General features: G+C 34.8%; 1 protein-coding gene across 11 annotated transcripts in view; it reads right to left on the bottom strand.

Annotated features, from left to right (window-relative positions):
• HERC4 (HECT and RLD domain containing E3 ubiquitin protein ligase 4) overlaps positions 1 to 25,718 on the bottom strand; it is an 89,652-nt gene that overhangs the window by 26,575 nt on the left and 37,359 nt on the right. For 9 of the 11 annotated variants that reach the window (XM_045581814.1, XM_045581807.1, XM_045581808.1 and 6 more), the window contains 10 exons: positions 24,651 to 24,872; positions 23,490 to 23,581; positions 19,301 to 19,431; positions 16,697 to 16,857; positions 11,659 to 11,735; positions 10,688 to 10,812; positions 9,355 to 9,414; positions 9,141 to 9,252; positions 7,801 to 7,990; positions 5,735 to 5,907 (listed from right to left, as the gene is read on the bottom strand). In XM_045581814.1, coding sequence (XP_045437770.1) covers positions 5,735 to 5,907; positions 7,801 to 7,990; positions 9,141 to 9,252; positions 9,355 to 9,414; positions 10,688 to 10,812; positions 11,659 to 11,735; positions 16,697 to 16,857; positions 19,301 to 19,431; positions 23,490 to 23,581; positions 24,651 to 24,872 — 1,343 coding nt within the window. Of the gene's footprint in view, positions 1 to 5,734; positions 5,908 to 7,800; positions 7,991 to 9,140; positions 9,253 to 9,354; positions 9,415 to 10,687; positions 10,813 to 11,658; positions 11,736 to 16,696; positions 16,858 to 19,300; positions 19,432 to 23,489; positions 23,582 to 24,650; positions 24,873 to 25,718 lie in introns of those variants that run through there. The other 2 variants (XM_045581815.1, XM_045581816.1) reach the window with 1 other exon arrangement.

Genomic DNA, 25,718 nt, shown 5'->3' with positions numbered 1-25,718 from the left:
TCCCTCCTCCCCTTCCAACAGGCCTCTTTTGAACTCTTGCTCTAAGCATGTTTTACAAGGCTTAAGAAAAGTGCTGATCAGACACCTCCCTAGGATATCTGCTCAAACTGTCTACTGAAGAACAAATTACAACCCACCCTGATGTCTGCTTAACTTCAGCCCAAGATTCTCCTCCCTTCCTTCTGCTTAGCAACAGTGAAGCCTTAAAAGGGGAAGCCACCATTTGTTTGTTGTTGTGCCCTTGTATTGTTTAGCAAAGCATTGGCCCTTTCCTTTTGGGAAAGTGAAATAACCTTCCCTTCTGCATCTATCTCTTCACTCAGTTGTGAATTCTTTCACAGCCTGAGCCATAAAACCATACACTTAACACTATCTAACGTTTAAGAAAGAAATAATACCAATCTTAAACCAACTCAGAAAATGTAAAGAGGGATCATTCCCTAATTCATTTTATGAAGCCAGAATAACCTTGATACTAAAAGCTGATGGCAGTATGAGAAACCAAAAATATCAGATCAACATCCTTTATGAACACAGATATAAAATCCTCAACAAATATTAGCAAATTAAATCTAACAGTATATATAAAATATTAACATGTAATGCCAAAGTGGAGTTTATCCCAGGAATGTAAGGTAGGTATAATATTCAAATATCAATGCATTTTATTACATTATATGAGGGGGGGGGGAGCAAAAAAAAAAAAAAAAGTTTACTCATCTCAATCAACAGTTGCAAAAAGAACATCTAACAAAATTGAACACCTATTATAAACACTTTCAACAAACCAGGAATAGACAGAAACTTCTTCAGATAGATAAAGCCTACCTTAAAAATAAAAACTCCACAGACCAGCTGGTATAAGTCGGTGATTGAACATCAACCCATGAAAAGGAGATCAGTTCAATTCCCAGTCAGACCAGGTTTGCAGGCTCAATCCCCTATGGGGGGTCTGCAGGAGGCTACCTATAAATGATTCTCTTTCATCACTGATGTTTCTATGTCTCTCCCTCTCCCTTTCTCTCTCTGAAATCAATAAAACATTAAATACAGACACACTCTATAGCTTGAACATCATACTTATTGGTTAATTGTCAAATGCTTTCTTTCTAAGATTAGGAACTAAGCAAAGACAGCGACTGAAACAACTTACACTCAACATTGTACTCAGTCTTAATAAAATAAGGCAAGAAAATAACAATTGTGTACTAAGAAATTCCAATGAATCTGAGAATTATTGAAACTTATAAATTAATTTATCAAGGTCACACAGTATAAGGCCAATATATAAAGTTGAACTTAATTTCTTCATACTAGCAACAAATACTTGGGGAAAAAATTAAATTATAATAAAAAAATTATCAAAAACAAAATATTAAAGAATGTAACAGAAGATATGGAAGACCTCTGAAAAGTACAAATATTGCTGAGAGAAAATAAACCTAAATGAGATATATTACATTCATAAATTGGAAAAAGACTAGCAAGACTCAAAAAGTGTAACTGAACTAATTTTATAAAAAGTAGTGACGTAAAGAACATTTTTGGTACAAAAATAAAGTGCTCTAAGTTTATAATTTAAAAAGGGCAGAAATCACATCTTTTCCTTATCACCTCATCCCTAACATCTAATACAATGAAAAGCACATAGTAGGTACTTAATAAATATCTGTAAAAAATCAACCTGTACATTCAGTATACTGCCTGAAATGGACAAAATAAAATTATATTTGATCATAACACTTTTATTTCACATTTTAATTACAGCTTAGCATTCTGACTTATAAACCTTTCTTCAAAGGTGGTATATAGTAAATAGAGATGTGTGTCTTATCTGTTTCATTTATCTTAGGGTTTACTGCAAAAAGAATTCTTTTTAAATCATTGATTTTAGAAGATTAGCAAGATGGACTAGATAAGCCAAGTTAAGTCCTTTCATTAAGAATATCAGTACTTATAATTTACTATATAAAAACTCAGAAACTACTAAATAACCCAATTACTTGCCAGTAAACTCATTTATCTGGTAATGCATTCATTCCTAACAGCAGATAATAAAACTATCTTTCTTATGCCATTTGGAGCATCAGATATAATTTTTGAATCAAAAGCATTCCAAAGGACATGACGTAAGGGAGGAACAAAATGATTAGGAAACACAGAGTCTAGTTCTTTAGTTCCTAATCTTGATCTAGGATTAGGTAAAGGAAACCATTTGAGGAAACTTCTAATTATTAACCATGGAGCAGAAAAAATAGATATATACAGTTGTCAGCCTTAAGGTGTTTTTGAAAAAGTGAGTTTCTGATAAGCACCTTGGTTTTTCACTAAAGATGAAAACGAAACATCCCCAATAGTTAATTTCCATGAGTATCCATTTATGGGAGATTAGGACCAAGGAAAGTCTCCTCCAAAGTAGGGGGTAGAAGAAAGACAAGTGACTACTCTAACTCCCAGTAAAAGATGCTTAAGAAATTGATAACATTATCATTCTTCTTTTGAGTATGTAATAATTTCAAACAAGTACTTAATTTCCACTGAATCAAGTCAAGTGGAGGTACTGGTGATAAAAAATAATAATAGTAATAATAATCACTGCCATATGAAGGTATTATAATTCCGTATGTTGTGTGACTTAAGTAATACACCAAACCTGGAAAACTATTAGGCCAGTATTTTAATCCTTATTTGATAAGATAATTCTCCATTTCATGTGATAAAGAAAAAGACTTGTTCAAAATTATAGAGGCCTGGAAGAAGCACAAATAGAGTTAGAATATGGTCTTTTAAAAAATATATATTTTATTGATTTTTACAGAGAGGAAAGTGAGTTAGAAACATTAATGAGAGAGAAATATCAATCAGCTGCCTCCTGCACACCTTCTACTGGGGATGTGCCCGCAATCAAGGTATATGCCCTTGACTGAAATCGAACCTGGGACCTTTCAGTCTGCAGGCTGACACTCTATCCACTGAGCAAAACCAGTTAGGGAAGAAATATGGTTTTTTTTTTGTTTGTTTGTTTGTTTCTTTGTTTTTTAACAATATAATACTATCATCAGCTAAAATGGAAAGATGAACCACTAGATCTAGGAGCATGAAATAAAAGCAAAATCCTTACCCTGGGCGCATGGCTCAGTCTGTTAGAGCATTGTCCAGTATACCAAAAAGTCACTACTAATTCAATTCCCAGGTTGATTCCCAGGGTGTGTAAAGGAGGCAACCAATCCTGTTTTTCTTCTCTCTCTCTCAAATCAATAAAAACACACCTCAGGTGAATATATAAAAAATAAATAAAAATAAAAGCAACCCACCTGTTAAACATATTATATTACTATATCTGCCAATACAGAAATACATTAGAAGAAGCAAAAGCTCGGATTTGTATTTCAACTCTGCTACTTACTGGTTTATGAGCTTTGACATTCAGAATAAAGGGCAAAATATCAACCAAAGTTTAAAAAGTTAAATAAGGAATAAATATAATGTGCTCATATGAATTAATACCCAAATGATATTCTACCTGGTTTATGTGGCTAGGTGGTTAAGCATTGACCTATGAACCAGAAGGTCATAGTTCGATTCCAGGTCAGGGCACATGCCCAGGTTGCGTTCTCCGATGTAGGAGGCAACCAATCAGTGTTTCTCTCTCATCATTGATGTTTCTCTCTCTCTGTCCCTCCCTCCCTCTCTAAAATCAATTATATCTATATCTATATCTATAAGCGTAATATGCAAATCGACTGGACAGCGGACAGACAGGTGGGTATAATGCACACTGACCACCAGGTGGCAGAAGCTCAAAGCAGGAGCTGCCCCCAGCCCGTAGGCCCCAATCGCCCAATCGAGGCCTGCCAGCCAACCTCTTGGTTCCTCCCCCTGGCCAGCAGGTTCTGATCGCCCAATAGGGAACAGGAAACCAGAGGTGGGTGGCAGCAGACATGGGTGATGCCAGGCTAAGGCAGGTGCAAGAGGGGCCCCCCATACAGAAGGCCACCAATGGCAGCGGTGGGGGGTGGGGCCGGCTGCTGACAGCTAGGGAAGATTGTCCCTGATCGCAGGCCAGGCCTACTGACCCTACCGGTGCACAAATTTCAGTCACCGGGACCTCTAGTATTATATACAAAGCAGTCTAATCTTGGCCATTGTTAGGTAAGTTTCTCTTCCCTTTCAGCTAGAAAAAATTAGGATTCTAGTCTCTAGCATGGCTCCAATGAAAGGTCTCTGGAGATGAAATCCTGCAAAATTCTTCTTCAGTAGAAACTGGGGCTTCTGAGCTTAGATAAGTTATTTGCTCAGATTCTGTCTGTAATTATGAAAGGCAAAAGATTCAATTCCTTCCTATTCTGCTCTCCTTCCTTTTCCTTCTGGTAAAAGACACAGCTGAAGCAACCATATCTATATCTATATCAAGGGTTAAATAAAGATAAGTACTAAGAAGGAAGGGAAAAAGGATAAATATTTGGAAATCAGGTCTGGCTGATAAAAACTGGAGTAGAAAAAGAGAGTTCAGAGGAAAAAAAAAAATCTAATTAATCTCTTGAATCCTAAACAAAAAGCATATAGAAAATTGAGGCTCATCCCACGAAGTCAGAGAATTTTCTTAATAGATTAATGCAGAATCCAGTTAACCCTAAAGTGCTATAAGAAAGGCTTGTTCTGGGAAGGGCAAACATAAAAATGATTATTTTTAGGAAAAGAAATGGCCATCATTTCTTTGATTATAAAGTGAAGAGAAATGACCACCTCCCCATCCCCCAAGAAACCTTGGACATTCTCAATATAAAGGAGTCATTTCAAAAAGTCAAATCATTTAGAAAATAATCAGGAACTTTACTAAAAGAATAAAAAATAATAATAATAAATGCTCCATTAGGGTTCTTTCTTATAGAGAACAGAAGGACTATCTTTTTTATTCTCTCATTGTTCACCTTGGTACTAGGTAAGAAGGGTCTGAAAACATTGAAGTTGTTAATGGGAGGAAACTAAAGAGTAAAGGTTTATATGAGATTTTTAGTCACTTGTAAGGCTACAAACATAAGCTTCTCCCTTAGACCATGTCTCCCGAAAAGAAAATAGCATCTCAAGAATACCAAATGGCATAACAGATATATACCTACCAGCTACCAAGGATGTCTCAAATCCACCTTTAATGAAACAGCTGAGACTACTTCTTCATATAACTTTGAACTGCTACAAGTATAAAGGGTACTATTTCTCATACTGAGAGGAAGGGCAGGAAAGAATAATAGGGAAATTATTGAATTATATATAATTCCTATTTCAAGTTAGTCATTTGTTTCTAATGAAGTTTTTCTTTAACTGAAGCCATCAGTACCCAACAGTAAAAGAATATGAGTTTTGATTCACATAATCACAACTAGGATTCAGTCTCCTTTATATGACAACCACCTATAAATAACAAAAAACATGTAATTTAAACTAACAAATTATGTTCTTCACAAGAATATATAAAGAGAATTCTAATTCACTAATATGCTATTGGTCTGCCCAACTACAGACAAGTTTTCCATAATTATCTGTAACAGTCAAATAAGACCAAAGCTCCAAAATACAGATGTATTAAATCTTTTAAAGAAAAAGTTAAGTAACTTTTCCAAATTCTATTATGTATCTTTTATGCTAATCTAAATCTATAATATATTAATGTTAAATTAAGCATCATCAATCTGTTAGTAGCAATGGGGAAAAGAAAGTAAACAATTGGACATACCCTATGTAATATTTCTAAAACCTTTAATGCAGTATGAAGAAAACTGTTGAAAATTCTTCTTTCAGTAGGGGGAATGCCAATCTTGTAGAGTTTCAAAAGATGTACCACAACTTCCTTAAAAAGTTCTACAATCTTGAGGAATAGTGGAGGTTCAAGTAATGACCACCAGTTTTCTGTTATTGAAAGGTGAACACACAAATAAAATAAACTTAAAGAATCATGATTTTCAAAATAACACCAACTTTTCTTCTAAAGCAGTGGCTCTTTGAAAATTACAGGAAAATACGCATGACACAGTATTTTATGTAACATTTCGAGGGTTTATTGATCTCACCTCACCCTCAAGTTAAAAAATACTGTTCTAAAAGCTTTCAAAAGCAAAACTATACAGATGATGAGTTGTTGAATCATGCACCTGAAGCCTGTATAATTTTGTTAACCAGTGTCATCCAATAAAAAGAAAATAAAAATTAAGTTACAATTATGGTTTCCTATTATACCTAATATTAAAACCAGTTATTATTAAAAAATGCTTTGGAAATTAGAATTTTAAATTTTTAAATAAAACACTTTAGAACTGTCCTGCTCCAATATTTAAGGATCTTTCCAAGCTTTCTCTCTCAACACAAAGTTGAAATATTGTGAAACACTACCTTTAAAAGGCAAGGTGCTCCAGAAAATAAAATACAGGAGTTGAACAATAAAAAATGTCTGTCATTTCCCACATTCACTATTTGTTGTTATTAACTACATATACTCAATCCTAAGAGGCAGACAGAAGGAATACAAAAACTTCTGACAAAACAAATGATATTCTACTTCTAAGTCCTTGCTTCTCTCTTCGATTACTAGTTCATTCCCTAGGATTCCAAAATTCTATCCCTTACTTGTTGCTTCCACTGCTCATCTTCAGCCTATAAATTATTGTACTGGTTTTATTACTTTCATATATCTCAGCTTCCCATACCAACAAATATTATTTAGGAAGGAAAGCACTGGGTTAACTGTAGCAAAAAAAAAAAAAATTATAACAACCTGGAGATACAGATGAAATCTTTACAATTAGAAAAATTAAGATAAGAAAAATTGGCTGGCCGGTGTTGCTCAATGGTTGAGCATCAACTCATGAACCAAGAGGTCACAGTTCAATTCCCAGTCAAGTTACATGCCCAGGTTGCAGGGTGGATCCCCAGTAGGGGGTGTGTAAGAGGCAGCAGAGCAATGATTTTCTCTAAACAATGATGTTTCTATCTCTCTCCCCCTCTATCTGAAATCAATAAAAACACATTTTTTTAAAAAAATTTAGAAAAATTTAGGTAAAAAAATGAGAGGAAAAGGAAAGAGAACTGTAAGATCAAATAAGCAGTAGAATCTCATTTACATGCAGAGAAATAAATCAAACATCAAGAAACTAGCAAGTGAGCCCTGGCTGGTTTGGTTCTGTGGACAGAGCACTGGCCTGCAGACTGCAGGGTCCTGGGTTTGATACTGGTCAAAGGGACATGCCTGGGTTGCAGGCTTGATCCCCAGTGGGGGACAAGCAGGAGGTTGCCAATAGGTGAATCTCTTTCATCATTGATGTTTCTATCTCTCTTTCCCTCTCCCTTCCTCTCTGAAATCAATAAAAACATATTAAAAGCAAAAACAAAAACACTTCATTCTGAAGACATGGAATACCCTTAAAAAAACAAACAAACAAAAAAACTAGCGAGGGAAAGAATGCAAAGGGTTAACAGAGTTCAAGGAGGATTTAATACCATGTTTGTTCAGTTTTAATTGTTCCTTGTCCTTTACTTTTTTTAATAGCAAGATCACTCTGGAGAAGATGGGAATATGAAAAACAACTTTTATCTTTCCTGATGCAGTCTCTGCCACTGTGTTTGATAAAAATGTTAATACTTTCAACAACTAGCATCAAGTGACTAGAAAAAACAGGTTTATTTTTCCCTAAGACAATGTCAAATAAGCAAGGTAGAAAATTTTCAAAGAGCAATACAGTAAATAAGTTTGGAGCATTTTCATTTAAAAAGAAAAAGTTATAAAAGAAAAAAAAATTAAATTCTTACCAAGTACTTTCAGTGGTGCCTTTTCTAAGTTCACAAGAGCTGTACCAAAGGGAATTGCTATTGTTGTAAAATTGTTGGAATCACTCATCAGGGGACATTCTGGTAGAGTAAGATAAAACCTCAATGCTTCAACATCAGGCAAGGAGCTAGTCAGTTTAGGAATCAGATTCTTTTCCAAACTAGCTGCCACCTATATTTTGACAAAAAGTAAAACCTACTTCATTTAAAATAAATGTACTTTCCAAAAATATAAAAACAGAAAGATAATCTTATACTACAGCAAACACGAAATAGTGAAAGAAAAAAGTCTTGCAATAACTGAGTAAATGTACTTTGGAGCACAATAAAAATTAAAAAAAATTCTTGTATGCAAGTTTCATTTAAATTCTCTTTCTTAAACAACATTGAGCAATTAAGGGTCTGTGCCAGATGTCTGAAAAGATTTACAGTTATTTGACAACTAAAATAAAAATATTTTAATGTGTAATGAATTATTATATTTATATACAGTGGAACCTCGGTTCTTGAACTTATTCATTCTGGAAGGCTCTTCAAAAAACGATTTATTTGAAAACCAAAATGAATTCATTCCAGATACCCTGTTTTAACCTTTCTTAGATAGAGTATATGTCTAAAGCCCTGGTCAATCTATAAATTAACACTCTTTTCTTAAATTTACCAAAACAACCTCTCCTATCCTTAAAGGAATCACTTTCAGTTCTTGTTCCAGGGGTGTCCTTTAGGAAGTCAGCCTGCAGCATCTTTACTTTTTCACGTATCAATGCCTCTGAAATTCTGTGACTGGCTGACTGCTTTCCCTTTATCTAAACCAGCAAGTTTTTTTTGTGTGTTTTTTTTTTTAACCTATTCAATTGCCTGTGATCATTGTTTCTTTCACATTCTTAGCAACACTAGTATTCTTGATGGCCTCTTTATGTTTTAAAATTGTACTAACTGCCCATTTCACCAGTGACAAAAGCAAAAACAAACAAAGACAAAAACAAAATGTTCACAGCACAACTTCCTAAAATGTTAAGGAGATAGTAGCTGGTAAACTGACTTGCATGCTCTCCTCTGTAGCCTGAGAGATGCTTTTTGTCAAGAAGGGAAGCTTTGTTCAACAACCAGGACATTTTTTTCAGGGATCAACTTGGAGAGTGAATTGCTTGAAAACAATTTGAGAACAGAGGTTTGACTGTATTTAATAAAACCATACAAAGGGCACCATAATGAAGAGTCTGAAACTGTAAAGTAAATTAAGCTATAAATATATAGTGACATGGAATAAAACACTCAACATGTTACATAATACAAATATGAGGCAATTAAAAAAAACAAACCTGCTGAGCTATCTGAGGATAATCAGGTTGTATAAGTTTGTGGAATAAAAGCCTAGCAGCATTCATATCAACCCCTGAGAATCTGGTACCTGTTCTATAGTGATCATCATTGCTATTAAAAAAAGAGAGAGAAAATAATAAAACTTTAAAATTATTTCACTTATTTAATATAATAAACTTTAAAAATTCAGTATATCAAAGTATTGCCACTTACCTAACAGCTAAAAAACTTCCATTTAGACAACCAGAAGAAGAAAATGTTCCATCTATTTCACTAAAAAGGAATTTAAAAATCACAAAATGAAAAATCTGTTTGCCTTTCTTTAATAAAAATTAAAATAAATGTTTAATCGATTATTTAATTCTACAAGCATTCTTCTCATCAACACTTAATTAGAATCTTACATTTTATAAATTAAAGATTGATTAAATAATACTTGATAAAGATATTACTATATATCCCTGAGTTTTTCAAATATTACTTTCATCTGACTCATTAACACATCTGATGTTTTTCAAATAAATTTTTAAGTGATAACATGCACATTTAATTTTCTTAATTTCACACTCTGGTAAATGTAATCTGGGATGTTATTATTTTGGAAGCCTACACCAACACAACCTACAATTAGAAAAACTTTAAGTTAAATAAGTTCATCTATAACCAAAATATTCAAGAAAGTAATACTCAAATCTTCCTGGGAGTATAAAAGTTTAAGACAGTGACCACTAGGAAGCTATAAGAAACATCTCAATCCTAATCCTAAAGTGGCTACATTTAATATTCAAAGGAATTGCACACTTTGCAGTAGGACATGATCTCACTCATCTAGGGGAAATGATGAACAACATAGACTGATGAATAAGAACTGACCCAGAGACAAGGAGGCATGGATCAGACTGTTGGACCTCAGAGGGACTGCAGGGGAGGGTGGGGATAAAGGGGAGAGATCAAAGATTTGTGTGCATGCATATAAGTCTAGCCAGCGGTCAAGGACAACATCGGGGTGGGGATTGGGGGTGGGGAGATGAGGACAAATATGTGATACTTAATCAATAAAGAAATTTAGCCAAAACCGGTTTGGCTCAGTGGATAGAGCATAGGCCTGTGGACTGAAAAGTCCTAGGTTCGATTCCAGTCAAGGACATATACCTTGGTTGCAGGCACATCCCCAGTGGGGGGTGTGCAAGAGGCAGCTGATCAATGTTCCTCTCTCATGGATGTTTCTAACTCTCTATGCCTCTCTCTTCCTCTCTGTAAAAAATCAATAAAATATATTTTTAAAAAATATAAATAAAAAAAATAAAATAAAAAAGTAAAGGCATTTCATGTATCATTATGTATATGAAAGAATTCTAACATAAATCTAAAAGAAGGATCTCTTAAGATACCCGTTATTATAGAAGTTCTAGGCATTTTATCTTTTCTATACAATTCAGTAAGTGATATTTAACAAAATATTTACTTAAATAAAAACTCCTAAGTACAGGTTTGCTCTACCATGAAGTTGGGAGTTTGTGCTGTGCAGGTGAAATGTATTTCTTACTTGGCTATCTCCACAGGAAATCTTCCAGAGGGGTAGCTCAGCCACTTTTGAATCAGACCTTCACTCACAGTCCAGATCTGCTTTGAAGGATCAGGACATCTAAAGTCATCTGGTGGCCCACCATTCTACATTTTAAAACAAGCATATTAGTCAGAGGGAAGAGATATTACCTATAATTTAAACCTAGATATATAATCAAATATAGTATGTATAGTATTTGGCTTTTTAAAAAACAGAAGTAAATATCTACTAAACACCTGAAACAAAAACTTCTTAAATGAATCAGCAAAATTTTATAAACTTGAGGGGGAAAAAATGTAAGCCAATCCTATCTAATAAAAGAGTAATATGGAAATTGACCATCACTTCAATACACATATGGCCACCACAAGATGGCCAGCAGGGGAGGGCAGTAGTGGGCTATCAGGTCAGCAGGGGAGGGCAGTTGGGGGAACCCAAGCCTGCAGGAGAGGGCAGCTGGGGGGGACCCAGGCCTGCAGGGGAGGGCACTTGGGAGTAACTGAGTTCACAGAGGGCAGGTGGGAACAACAAGGCCTGCAGGGGAGGGCAGTTAGGAAAAACCAGTCCTGCAGAGAGGGCAGTAGGGAGTGACCAGGCCAGTAGAAGAGGGCAGTTAGGGGTGACCAGGCCTGCAGGGAAGCAGTTAGGCGTCGATCAGGCTGACAGGGGAATGGTTAGGGGGTGATCGATCGGCTGGCAGGCAGAAGTGGTTAGGGGCAATCAGGCAGGCAGGCAGGTGAGGAGTTAGGAGCCAGCAGTCCTGGACTGTGAGAGGGATTTCCCAGATTGGAGAGGGTGCAGGCTGAGCTGAGGGACACATACACCCAACCTCGTGTACGAATTTCGTGCACTGGGCCTCTAGTTACTTTATAAAATATAAAGAACATTTATTGGTTGAAAAATTTCCTCAAGTTTATTTGAATTTAGTAATTATTTATGACTACTATTACCTGGGGATTAGAGTAATGTGAAAAGCTCTGATCACCACCTGAGAAAATTCTTTTTACACAAAAAGATTCTTCAGAGTCTGTGATAAAAAAATGTAAAAAAGGAAAAAAAAATCAAGATTTATATCACATTTTTCAAAGCATCAAATATGCTACTGAATTTTCTCTTAATCATCCTCCCATTCATGGACCCAATGATATAAAATATATGGGAATATTCTAATTGCTATGGAAATGAGACTGACCAAGTACAAACATTAAATGATCCCACAAGCATAAGCAGCATTTAGTAAGTTTAGAAGTCTTTCTTCTGGCCTGCACACAAAAATGGTGTTTTCTAGTCTGTATCTTTTTTTCTTTCATTTTCTTTTCTTTTTTAAGATAGTGGGGTAAAGTGGGATGAGAGAGAAAAACATTGATGTCATATATAATTTGTTGAGGTCATAGTGAAATAGGATAGGCTCCTAATACAAGATGACTGGAGTCCTTAAAAAAAAGGAAAATTGGGACCTAGATATGCACCCAGAAAGAATGCCATGTGAAAATGAAGGCAGAAATCTACTAAGCAAGGAATGCCAAAGACTGCCAGCAAACTCCTAGAAGCCAGAAGAGATATATGGAACAGATTTTCCATTATAGCCCTCAGAAGAAAGCAATCCTGCCAATACCTTGATCTTGGATTTCTAGCCTCCAGAACTGTGAGTCAATACATTTTGTGTTGTTCAAGCCACTCAGTTTGTATTTTGTTATAGCAGCCCTAGCAAACTAATACAGATGTCCAAACATTACCCCTTTGGCCAGCTTTAAGGAACTACCTGGAAGTCCTTAGAATATCTATCAAAAAGTGTTATCTATGTCCTTAAGGCCACACCAGATTAAATTATGTTAACAATGTGATTTACACTGAAGCTATAGACTTCACCTATGGAAGAGTTGAGTAAATTAAATTCACATTTAACTAGTGTGTATGTCACACCTTTAGTATAGTGCAAATAATTATCAACCATTATAAAGGGTGAGGCAAAAGTAGGCTCAGTTATATGAAAACTACAATAATTAATAACGATAGAAGAATAAACTGTTTGGTGTACTCACAAGCATAAATCTACTTTTGCCCCACCCGGTATATGTATCATAGTATATAGTATATATAGTGTTGTAAAAGGTACATAATAAAATTTATCATTTTAACTATTTTATGTATTTCTTTTTTAAAATTTTTTATTTTTTTGTTAATCCTCACCCAAGGATATTCCTCCATTGATTTTTAGAGAGTGTGAAAGGAAGGGAGAGAGAAACATTGAAGTGGGAATATCTATTGTTTACTATCGGCACCCACCTGCAACCAAGGTATGTGCCCTTGAAGGGAATTAAATCTGTGATCCTTCAGTCCAAGGACCCATTTTAACTATTTTAAAGTGTACAATTCAGCTGAAACTGGTTTGGCTCAGTGGACAGAGCGTTGGTCTGTGGACTGAAAGGTGCTGGGTTCGATTCCGGTCAAGGGCATGTGCATTGGTTACGGGCACATTCCCAGTGTTGGGGGGATTCAGGAGGCCACTGGTTGATGTTTCTCTCTCATCAATGTTTCTAGCTCTCTATCCCTCTCCCTTCCAATCTATAAAAAAATAAATAAATAAAATATATTAAAAATAAATAAACTGTACAATTCAGCAGCATTAAGCACACTTAAAATCATGTGCAGCTATCATCATAGTTCATCTCCAGAATGCTTTTTTTTTTTTTTTTATCATCCTAGACATTCTGTACCCTTTTAAACAATAACTCTTCATTCTCCTCTTCCCCTGGTAACCTCTATACTATTTTGTTTTTATAAATTTCACTGTTCTAGGTACCTCATATAGGAGGAATCATGATTATTTGTATCTTTTGTATCTTAACATGATTATTTGTATCCTTTTGTATCTTAACATGTTTTCAAGGTTCACGTTGTTGCATAGACCAAAATTTCATTCTTTTATGACTGACTACTATTTGATTACATGTACATATTATATTTTTCATTCATTCCTCTGTAGATGGACACTTGAACTGATCGATGTTGGCTACTGTGAACCAATATTGTTTTTGATGAAACAAAATTGTAAAATAACTAATTTTAAAACTCCATCTCCTTTCTCATTTTAATACAAATAACTCCAAGGTAGTAATATGCATTCCTAATTGACTAAGTTATATAAACTGAAACACATGATTCTTTACAATAGCCAGTGTGCTTCAAAATACAAAATTCTTATTCGTTTATTAGTATCCTTTATGGAAGAAACTGATACGATAAAATGCCAATATGCTGCTGAGGACATAAGAAAAAGAACACTACTACCGTGTTTCCCTGAAAATAAGACATACTCCGAAAATAAGACCTACCGCAACTTTGGGAGAAAAAAATTAATATAAGACACTGTCTTATTTTCGGGGAAACAGGGTACTAAAATAAATGTGTATTCCAAACATAAGTAACTGGAAGAAATAAAGCCATATTCTATATATAAAAATCAAACAAAAAGAGTATCACATCTTGAACTTGGCAAAATAGAAGCATAACTGAGATAGCCTGTTAGTTACCAAAAACAACAAACAAACAAACAAGAATCTTCAAGGTTAATTATAATAAAAAGTTATGGACCTTTTCATAGTATGCTCAGCTATACTAATAAAAGGATAATATGCTAATTAGACCAGGTCAACCGGACATCTTCCAGTCGTCCAGTCCTCCTTCCAGACAAAGCCATGGTGGCGGGGGCTGAGGCAGAGGTGGTTAGGGGCCATCAGGCCAGCAGGGGAGGGTAGTTAGGGGCAATCAGGCTGGCAGGGAAAAGCAGTTAGAAATGATCAGGCCAGCAGGGGAGGGCAGTTAGGAGCGATCAAGCAGGCAGGCAGGCAGGCAGGCAGGCAGGCAGGCAGGCAGACGAGTGGTTAGGAGCCAGCATCCCAGATTGCGTGAGAGATGTCCGACTGCTGGTTTAGGCCTGATCCCTGTGGTCTTGGATTGGAGAGGGTGCAGACCAAGCTGAGGGCCCCCAAACCCTGGGAACAAATTTCATGCACTGGGCCTCTAGTAACTGAATAAAGTCTCAACAGATTCAAGTTCCACAACTCAGAGAAAAAGTCCAAAGAAAATCAGAGATAAAATAAGGCAACAATTCTGAAGAAGAGTTTATGATGGTAAGTAAAAGGCAAATTATTTATATACTAGAGGTCTGGTGCATGACATTTGTGTACAGTAAAAGGATGGGGGAGGGTCCCTCAGCCTGGCCTGTGCCATCTCATAGTCTGGGAGCCCTTAGGGGATGTCTGACTGATGACTTAGGCCTGTTCCTTCTGGGGAGCAGGCCTAAGCAGGCAGTCAGACATCCTTAGTACTGTTGTGGAGGTGGAAGAGGTTCATGCCACCACCACTGTGCTCACCAGCCATGAGCTGTGAGCCCGGCTTCTGGCTGAGTGATGCTTCTGACCACCAGGGGGCAGCTGCTTTGTGCATCTTCTCCCTGGTCATAGCAAATGGTTGTTCTACCATTTGGTAGATTTGCATATTAGCCTTTTATTATATACTAGAGGCCTACTGCATGAATTCATGCACAGGTGAGGTCTCTCGGCCTGGCAGGCAATGGGGGCTGATCAAGGTTGATTGGGGCTGGCTGGCTGCGGGAAGGGACCATGGGAGATTGGTTGGTCACGGGAGGTTGGCTGTGGTAGCTCACTGACCACCAGGGGACAGCTCCTGCATTGAGTATCTGTCCCCTGGTGGCAGTGCGTGTCATAGCAACCACTATTAACGGTCACTTAGGCTTTTATATATATATAGAAGATGTGTGCAAGGACATTTTGGCTGTAGCATATCAAATAAATAAATAGCCCTTAATTTTCAAATTCTTTAAGGAAAACTATATAATAAAAAGGTAATATGCAAATTGTCCCGACTCAATCAGCCCTGACTTGTGGGGAGCAGGAGGAGGAGGAGGACCTCACCTGTGCACAAATTCATGCACTGGGCCTCTAGTTAATTAATAACAATGAAAAATAACCAGATCTATTGAAAGAATAGAAAATAAAAATAAATTATATATTTGGCTAAAGCACTAGGGATATAAGGCAAATTTTTAAATTTTAATATTTTAAATAGACAATATATTCTGCCCTCTGGTGGTGTGTGTCATAGCTACCAGCCAGTCATTCGGTCACTTAGATTTTTATAAATATAGATTCCAAAAAAATAGAAAATGTTAACAATTTTAAAATCCTATATATACCTAAAAGAATTGAAAGCAGGGTCTCAAAGAGATATTTGTAATACCCATGTTTATGGCAGCATTATTCACAATAATCAAACAGTGGAAACAATCCTATTGCCCATCAATGCATGAGTGGATAAAATGTGGTATAGACATATAATAAAGTATTATGCAGCCTTAAAAAGAATATTCTGACATGTGCTGCAACATGGACAAACCTTAAGGAGATTATGCTAAATTTATTAAATAATCCAGTCACAAAAAGACAAATACTACATGGTTACACTCTTCCAAGGTACCTAGATCAAGTCAAATTCTTACAGACAGAATGCTGAATATAGTGGATGTCATCTGGTGGGAGGAGTAAATGGGGAGAGTGTTTAATGAATGAGTTTTAGTTTTAAGAGATGAAAGAAGTTTGAGAATGGCTGCAAAACAATATAAATATACTTAAAAATACGCTTAAAAATGGTTATGTTATATAAATTTTATGTTATGTGTATTTTACAATTAAAAATAAAAAACAAAAATATTCCTTTCCACTTGTATCTAGTCACCACCCAGTTCCCTTATGTCCAAGTCTCTGAAATGACTTTTTATTACTCTATTTATCCCAACTTTCCTTTTGCATATACTCAAATATAAAGAAACCAAGCAACCATAGATACTGTTTTGTGTCTGATTTTCACTAAACAATGTGTCTTGAATTCTTTATTTAAAACAGAAAACTTTATGATTTAAGAGCAACATTTTAACAATAACTTTAATATGTGTATAACAGAACTTACCAACATCTGGCGGACACTGCCCATTATATGGGCACCAATTTCCTTTCACAGTAAAAGGACTTTTCCTGTTGCTTGTTGAACCGGTTCCTAACTGCCCATTCCCACCAAGTCCAAAGGAATAAATTCGCCCTGATGAAGGAACAAAAGCAGAAGTGTGCTGCCTAGAGTAAAAGATAGAAAACCTCAGACTTAATGTTACCTTCTAAACAATTTACGTTTAGAAAAATATAGTAAACATTATGGATATTTTTTTTAAAAAATAAATCAATAAAGCCATCACAGTTCTATAATGCTCTACAAAATATTTATTAATAGCCTATTCTACACTAATGAATTTTGTATCACACAGCTAGGCTGCATAAGCACATAACAGATCCTCAAAAGAAAAAGCAAAATTGACAGACTTACAAGGCGAACTTGAAACTAGTCAGTGTAGTGCCTTTTCAGTAACTGATTTAAAAAGTGAGCAGATGAAAACAAACACATGGAAGATTTGAACAATGTTAACAAACACTTCACATAATGGGCACATACCCAGTTTCCCCCAAAATAAGATGGTGTCTTATATTAATTTTTGCTCCCAAAGATGGACTAGGTCTTATTTTCAGGGGATGTCTTATTTTTCCAGGAAGAAGAATACGGTACACATTTATTGTTAAATGAAAATAAAGGAAATTTATTACCTGTATACGGTACGGTAGTATGGTAGTTGTCAACACAAAACAGACAAACTGTGAATCCTACAGTATCAAGAATTTACTCATTTATTCAATGACAATCATGTCATCATGTTCTGGAACATCATCATAACAATCCAATTCCTGAATTTCCTGGTGAATTTCTTGTGACTCCATTTCTTTCAGAATCAGTGGACCAAATCTCTCATGTTTAGCAATAGCATTCTGAGACAGAGCCTGGGGGTGGGGGGGGGGGGGTTCCTTTCGGGGGGGATGCCTTATATTTCACTCAGAAGGAAACCTGTAAGTAGGTCTTATTTTCGGGGAAACACGGTAGTTATGAGTATCCAAAAGAGTTTTCTTGTATTATTTATTAACTTAATAGTGTTAAGATGTCAGTATTTCCCAAAGTGGTCTAAAGATTCAATACAATCCCTATAAATCATGAGAAAGCAAATTAAAATCATGATTAATACTACATATCCAAGAATTTAAAATTTTCAAAAGTCTGATGATACCAAATGGTGACAAAAATACTGAGTGTCAGGAATTCTCATACAATACTAATAGGAATTAGTATCACTTTGATAAGTAGAATGACATTAACTCGCAAAATTCAAGTTAAGTATCCTCTACAACTGAGGAATACTATTCTAGGTATATACTTTATAAATACAAAGGTTTACGTATATCATATAATAAATGTTCACAGAAACATTATTTGTAATTACCAATAACTGAAACATCCAAATACCCATTAATAATAGAATAAGTACATAATTATGTATGTTTTACAGCAATGAGACCTACAGGAGCCATAGCTCCACACATATGGATAATCATGTAAGCAAGATGTTAAAAAAAAGTTCACCAAAGGTTACCTACAATGTTATTTCATGTATCTGAAGCTAACAGTTGACAAAATTAAACTAAATTGCATAAGGATACATACAAGGTGGAAAAAAATTAAGCTAAATGGTCAAATTGAGTTAACTCATCAAAGTACATTTACCCCCTTGTATGGTAGTCTATTTAATATAGACTACCAAAGATAAATATAAATTTTAAAACTCTAACTTATATTTACTCCCACCAACTGGGAATCAGGAGATCTGTAGTCTAATTCAATTTTCACCACTAACTAATCTTATGCATTAAGTAATTAATTGGCCAATTCTCTCATTCTTCAAAAATAAAAAGGTAAAAACAAACAAAAAAGATGGACCTATAGTGTCCCTTCAAAATTATTGCTACAGACAATAAACACATTACATATACCCTTCAACAGATAAAGAAAGGTAAAATAATCAGTATAAAAGATGTTTCTCCTGTTACTTTAACTCAACAGCAAATTAGGCATTTAAGGGAGAATATTTTTTAATCTTAGATTACTAGAACCCTAAACAACTCATTTTAAAAAATCCTTACTTTCAGCTGGAACCGCCACCTTCCACTAATTTAAAGAAATGGCCAACTTTAATAAAGGGAAAGAGGAGAGGCATTCCAATATGTTCTCTAGGCCTTTTAGAAAATATGAAGTTGTTCCTTGTACACCCAAATTTAATTTATTTATTTATTTATATATATATATATATATATATATATATATATATATATATATATTTTTTTTTTTTTTTTTTAAAGTGATTGCAGACATCAAGGGAAAGACATTGCTCTAAGTACTCTAAGAACTGAGATAGTTTCCTGAAACCTGTGAAAGAAAACCGTCAAAAACAAAAGTATGCCAAAGGAAAAGGTTTTTTTTGTCCAACTGAAACACCAGCCTGCTCGCCCATAGAGATTCACACTTTGTAAGAACCAATGGAAAGAAACTTGACAAGCTGAACCTATTCCATATGGGAAAAAAAAACTTGCTAAATAATTGTATAATGTTAGAGAGACCAAAATATCTTATATAATAGCTTACCTTCCACAAGCAATCTGAGTGACAATGCTTCCCATAAGTTCAAAAACTTTCCTTGGGTTTATTTCATGACTAGTAGAATTATGACCCAACTGACCATACCCTCCAGCTCCGAAAGTAAACACTCCACCTTCCTAAAAAAAAAAAAAAAAAAAAAAAAAAAAGACAAAACCCTTTATCATTAGAAGGCCTGATAAAAGTAAATCATCTTCAGGAAAATAAACTAATCTTAACTATGGAGTCAATTTTTACTTTTATTATCTTCACAATTTAACAGATGATACCTGAGACTTTTTAAGGTAAAATGTCTTAAAACGAAGCGAGTTCCAGGTTCATGACTAAATATTTTCACGTTTTTAAAGTATTTAATTATGTTCTTGCTATTATAATTAGTTGAAGTCATCACTGAAGAGATACTAATAACTACTTTTGCAACGCCTTTCACTGACATATTCTTGTTGAATTCCAAGTACACACCTATAAAATTTCACAAAACCATTAAAATGGTATCATCCTGTTTTCAAACAAGCTATACTTTTAACACAAAGTATATATAACCAGAGTGCACAAATATTGATATTTTTAGCACACAATATAAAAGGTCTTTAAAAGTTTTATTAAAGAGGAGTGGGTGGAGGTGTAAGAGGGTATAGGGGGGATAAATGATGAAAAAAAAATTAAATTAGCAAAAAATTATTATAAAATTTATAGCTGGATTAGAGGTTATTATATACATAAAGTGATCTTTGATGGCAGTTTAACAAACAAGCAAAATTAGTATTTTTCTATTGTTTTTCTTCATATTGTACCTTTATATAATATAATTCACCCTTTTTTTGGGTTTAATCCCCAGCCCCAAATGTATGGAGGCAACCAAATGCCATGTCTCTTGCCTGTGGATGTTTCTCTCTCCCCCTCTACCCCTCCTTCCTCCCTACCATTCTGTCTGAAAAATCAATTGAAAAAATGTCCTTGGGTGAGGATAAAAATAAATAAATAAATAAATAAATAAATAAATAAATAAATATCTAAGTATTTATATGTTATTACATAAGGAAACTGATTTTTTTCTTTTAAAAACTTTTTGTCATGGAAAAATCTCAAATACCCCAAATTAAAGACAAAAATAAACATGAAATATATAACCATCACTCTGTTTCAACACATAGCAAAAGTTAGGTACTACCATTTCTTTTTCTCGGATGTCCATTCCAGAGTCCTTTTGTACAGTACTGTAAAGCAAATTATGGGCCCTAGCAGGTTTGGCTCAGTGGACAGAGTGCCAGACTATGGACTAAAGGGTCCTGGGTTCAATTCCAATAAAGGACATGTACCTTGGTTGCAGGCTCCTCCCCGACCTGGGCCCTGGTTGGGGCTTGTGCAGGAGGCAACCAATCGATGTGTTTCTCTCACATCGATGTTTTGCCCCACTCTCTCTAAAAATCAACGGAAAAATGAAAAATATATCCTCAGGTGAGGATTAAAAATAAAATAAAGCAAATTATGGGCCCAGCCAGCATGGCTATGGTTCAGCATCAGCTTACAAATCATGAGGTCACGGTTTGATTCCCGATCAGGGCACAAGCCCAGGCTGCAGGCTCAATCCCTGTGTGGGATGTGCAGAAAGTAGCTAATGAATGATTCTCTGCCATTATTGATATTTCTATCTCTCTCCCTCTCTCTCATCAAACATTTTACCTATAAATGTTTATGTATCTTCACTGGCTTAAACATCTAACAGGTAAAAATATATATTACAATAGTATTATCACAACAGAGGCCTGATGCATGAAGATTCATGCAAGAATGGGCCTTCCTTCCCCTGGTGGCCTGCACTGCCTTCGCTCAGGCTGGAGACACCCTTCGGCCTTCCCATGCTGCCCAGAGGCCCAGAGTGGCTGGGGTAATGTAGAACGTTTGTGTCCTGTCCCACCCCCAGCCACTCAGCGCCTGTATATGCCAATTAACCCACCATCTTTGTTGGGTTAATTTGCATACTCACTCCTAATTGGCTGATGGGTATTGTGAAGGTATAGTCAATTTGCATCTTACTCTTTTATTAGTGTAGATAAAGTTAGTATTAATTTACTTTTCTGGATATAAATTTTTAATTTTTTATTTATGATTTTTGTAACTGATATTTTCCGTTTTATTCAGAAATGACTTAATTTCCCAAAATTCAATGGGTTTTGACATTTATAAACATTGTGAAATGACTACTGTAACCAAGATAATTAACAAATCCATCACCTCACATACGTCTGTGTGTGTGAATGCTTCAGACCTACTCTTAGAAAATTTTAATTATACAGCATAGTATTATTAACTATAATCACCATGTTGTGCACTGGATCCTCAGAATTTATCTTGTAACTGAAAGTTTATATTCTTTGTTTAACACCTCCCCATTTCCCCCAATCTCCTGGCAAACACCATTCTACTGTTTCTCTTTAAATTATTTTAATATTCCACTTATACACTGATGTAATGAACATGGGAGTGCAGTTATCTCTTTGAGATTCTGTTTTCATTTCCTTCAGATATAATTCCAGAAGTGGAATTGCTTGCTCATACAGTTCTATTTATAATTTTTGAGGAACTTCATACCGTTTTCAACAATGGCTATGCAATTCATCTTCCAATCAACAATGTACAAGGCTTCTCCTTTCTCCACATCCTCCCTAAGCCTTGTCTTTTGTGGGGATTTTTGAGAATAGCCATCCTAAAAAATGTGAGGTGATAGCTCATTGTGATTTAATTTGTACTTCCTTGATGACTGTGATGTTAACTTGAGCACCTTTGCCTGTACCTATTGGCCATTGGTGTTCTTCCTTGGGAAAATGTCTACTCAGGACTGTCTCCTTTTTATAATTAGATTATTTTAAGATATTGAGTTTTAGGTGTTCCTTATATACTAGTATATTTAATATTAAGCCTTATCAGATAAGATTTACAAATATTTTCTCCCATTTCATAAGTTGCCTTTTCATTTTGTTGACTGTTTCCTTTGCAGTGAAGGTTTTTTTTTGTTTGTTTTTTTGTTGTTGTTGTTGATATAGTCCCATTTGTTTTTCTTTTTCTTTTGATGCCTGCTCTTTTGGTGTCATGTAAAAAAAAAAAAAATGATTATCAAAACTAATGATTCCCCCCTCCCCCCCCGTTTTCTTCCAAGAGTTTTTCAGTTTTAGGCCTCATATTTAAGTCCATTTTGAAATTTTATGAGTGGCACAAGATAGGGATCCAATTTTGTCTTTTACATGTAGATATCATTTTGCAAACACCATTTATTAAAGACTATCTTGTGCCACTGTGTGTTCTTGGTGCCTTGTCAATGATTAGTTGACCATACATGTGTGCATTTATTGCTCGGCTACCCTTTTTGACTGGTCTATGTATCTGTTTTTATGTCAGTACAGTTGTTTTCAATTACTTTTATAAAATTTGAAACTAGGAACTGTGATATCGCTAGCCTTTTCTTTGTCAAGATTGTTTTGATTCTGGGCCATCAATGATTCCATACAAATTCTTAAATTATCTGTTCTGTTTCTGTGAAAAATGCCATAAGAATTATGATAGGGATTGCACTGAATCTGTAGATCACTTTGAATAGTGTATATATTAATATTACTCCTTATAATCCAAGAACATGGGATATCTTTCCACTTATTTGTATCTTCTTCAATTTCTTTCATTGATGTCTTACGTAGTTTTCAGTGTACAAGTCTTTCACCTCGGTTAAATTTGTTCCTAAGTATTTATTATTTTTTCATGCTATTGTGAATGAGATTGCTTTCTTATTTGTTATATTTATAAGCCAAATGGGAGCTAAATTAAAATTAAGAAGAGCTATGCATGAGTGGGATAGAGATATACAGCATGGCAAGCCTGACTAACTTAAAAGGAATTGTTTTATTCAAATTATTTAAGCAGTATTTCACACAAAGCTGAGAAACGGAATAATATATATTATCATCATTGAACAGAAGGTTATAATTCACATTTCATAACATAAAATAAATGAGAAAATTAAGGTAAACTGTTTTTGAGAATAATAATCTAGGTCCTTTTCCAAGATAAATTATTTTTAAAATATCTTTAACACTGCTTTTAATGTACATATTAGGAAAACATTTACCAATTATGAAATAACTTCTATGAGTAATAATAAAGAAGTTTTATAGGAGTACAATACCTTGGTTAGTGCAGCAGTATGATCTTCTCCACAACAAATATAAACTATTTTCTGAGTTCTTAGTGACTTTAGTAAATTAGGAACATACCTATCTGAAAATTCCAACAAGAGACGTTAATAATATTTAATTAAAACTCTTCTACAGAGTTTCCGCAATAGCTTCCCAAGCTCAGTGGACAGTGATGACTAAATAATTTTAACCATGATTCAATGATTTTTGCATTACAAGGCTACTAAGTTGGGTTTCAGGCCTTTCTATTCTACTGTGATGAAGGAGGAATTTAAAAACAGTAATTTAAGTGCTGAATTGCTTAAACGCAAATCAGCAATCAAGGAATTAGAAAGCTATTTGCTTATAATCCATACACATACTTTATATTCACCTCATGGTAATTCAACTCATAGGATCATATTTTGAAAATTATATTTTCTGCTATTTTCTAGGAGAAAAAGAGATATAATGCTCTACCCAATTTTTCTTATGCAGAAAAAAACATTTTAAATTATTTTTCAGAGTATTAGTTGGCTATCATTACTAGTTGCTACTAGATCAACAACTCACTTTTGTTATTACAATTATGTTGAACTTTATGAACTTAGTTTCTGTATTTCAAGTACTGGCATTTGACCTAACGTAGTTAAGAAAAAATCAATTCCAAGATCCCAAATTGTTTCAAGTAGTTATAATTTTTTAAATTCCAAATGTTTATTTTCAAGATTCTAGAATCAATGTTAAAAGTGAAGCCCAAACTAAAGATTAATTTAATGATCCAGATTATTTTAATAAATCCTTGAAAATTTCAATGAATGCTTTGTTTACTTTTCAAAATAATTGTATTGCTTCTTTTCAGCACTGTTAGCCAATAATGTGGCTACCAATTTGAAGTGATGTTTTTCAATTATCTTTTAATGAATATCCAACAGCAAAGAATTTTTGTGGTTATAATTTTTATAATTTATTTTATGATAAAATGTTATTTTTTTGGCCTCCCACCATCCCCTAAAATTATTATCAAATGGCATTTTAAAATTAACCTCTCCTCCCACCTCCCTATCAGGGAAGATTTCAGTTCATTTCTCTTTGACACTAAGATTCGCTCACTGAGTCATCTCAAAGGATCATCTCTTCTTAAAAGTACATTTGCAGTAATGAGAACCTACCATTTTCATCATTAAGACCTAGTTGACCAAATTTGTTGCGTCCCCATCCAAAGATAGCTCCAGAAAGGGTGAGTACAAAACTATGGGCTCCTCCTGCTGCAACTTGCATGAAAGGGATTCCAATCAAGGACTTAATCAGTTGTGGTGAAGCTTGCTTTTTACTGTCAGTGCCTAAACCCAACTGGCCATATTTATTCTGTCCCCAGGAGAAAACTTCACTTGCTGTAAAACAAAAATCATAAAATTAACAATTTTTCTCACACACACAGTTTCATTTGAAGATCATCAGTTATTTTGAGATATTCTTCCTCTTATCAGCTGGAAATACATATTCCTCTTAAGTTTATTTCTTACATGGAAATATAATATTACTTAGAAGAACATTCTATATTTAGAAATGAATGGTAAGTAACTATGCTCCTCAGGAAAGGACCGTCTCTTTTTAATAATTCTCAGGTTTTACTTTTACTCTATGATTTCTCCTGAAGAAGCAGTCATCCAAGCTCAAGTTATCAATAATATGCTAATGCCGAAACCAGTTTGGCTCAGTGGTAGAGCGTTGGCCTGCGGACTCAATGGTCCCTGGTTCAATTCCGGTCAAGGGCATGTACCTTGGTTGCGGGCACATCCCCAGCCGGGGATATGCAAGAGGCAGCTGATCGATGTTTCTCTCTCATCAATGTTTCTGACTTTCTATCCCTCTCCCTTCCTCTCTGAAAAAATCAATAAAATATATATTTTTAAAAATAATATGCTAATAACATTCAAAATTTTATTATCAGACCAACCCTGTCCTCTGAGCAATAAACTCATGTATCCAATTGTTACCTGACACCTATACTTGGATATTTCAAGGCACTTTCAGCTTCAGTGTATCCCAAACTCAGTTCATGACCTTCACTCTACCTCCCATACCTAAATCTCTTCCTAGGGTTCCCTCTCTCAGTAAATGACATTGTAACTAATTCAACAGCACAAATCATAAATATAGGTAGTCATCCTAAATACTTCCCTCCTTTCTTACCTTATACAAAGATTTGAATCAATCTATTATCTATTACCAAATTA

The sequence above is a fragment of the Pipistrellus kuhlii genome, unplaced genomic scaffold (genome assembly GCF_014108245.1).
Source record: "Pipistrellus kuhlii isolate mPipKuh1 unplaced genomic scaffold, mPipKuh1.p scaffold_m20_p_15, whole genome shotgun sequence".
NCBI lineage: Eukaryota > Metazoa > Chordata > Mammalia > Chiroptera > Vespertilionidae > Pipistrellus > Pipistrellus kuhlii.
The sequence above is the reverse complement of the archived record's forward strand: the minus strand, read 5'-3'. Positions and strand labels throughout refer to the sequence as shown.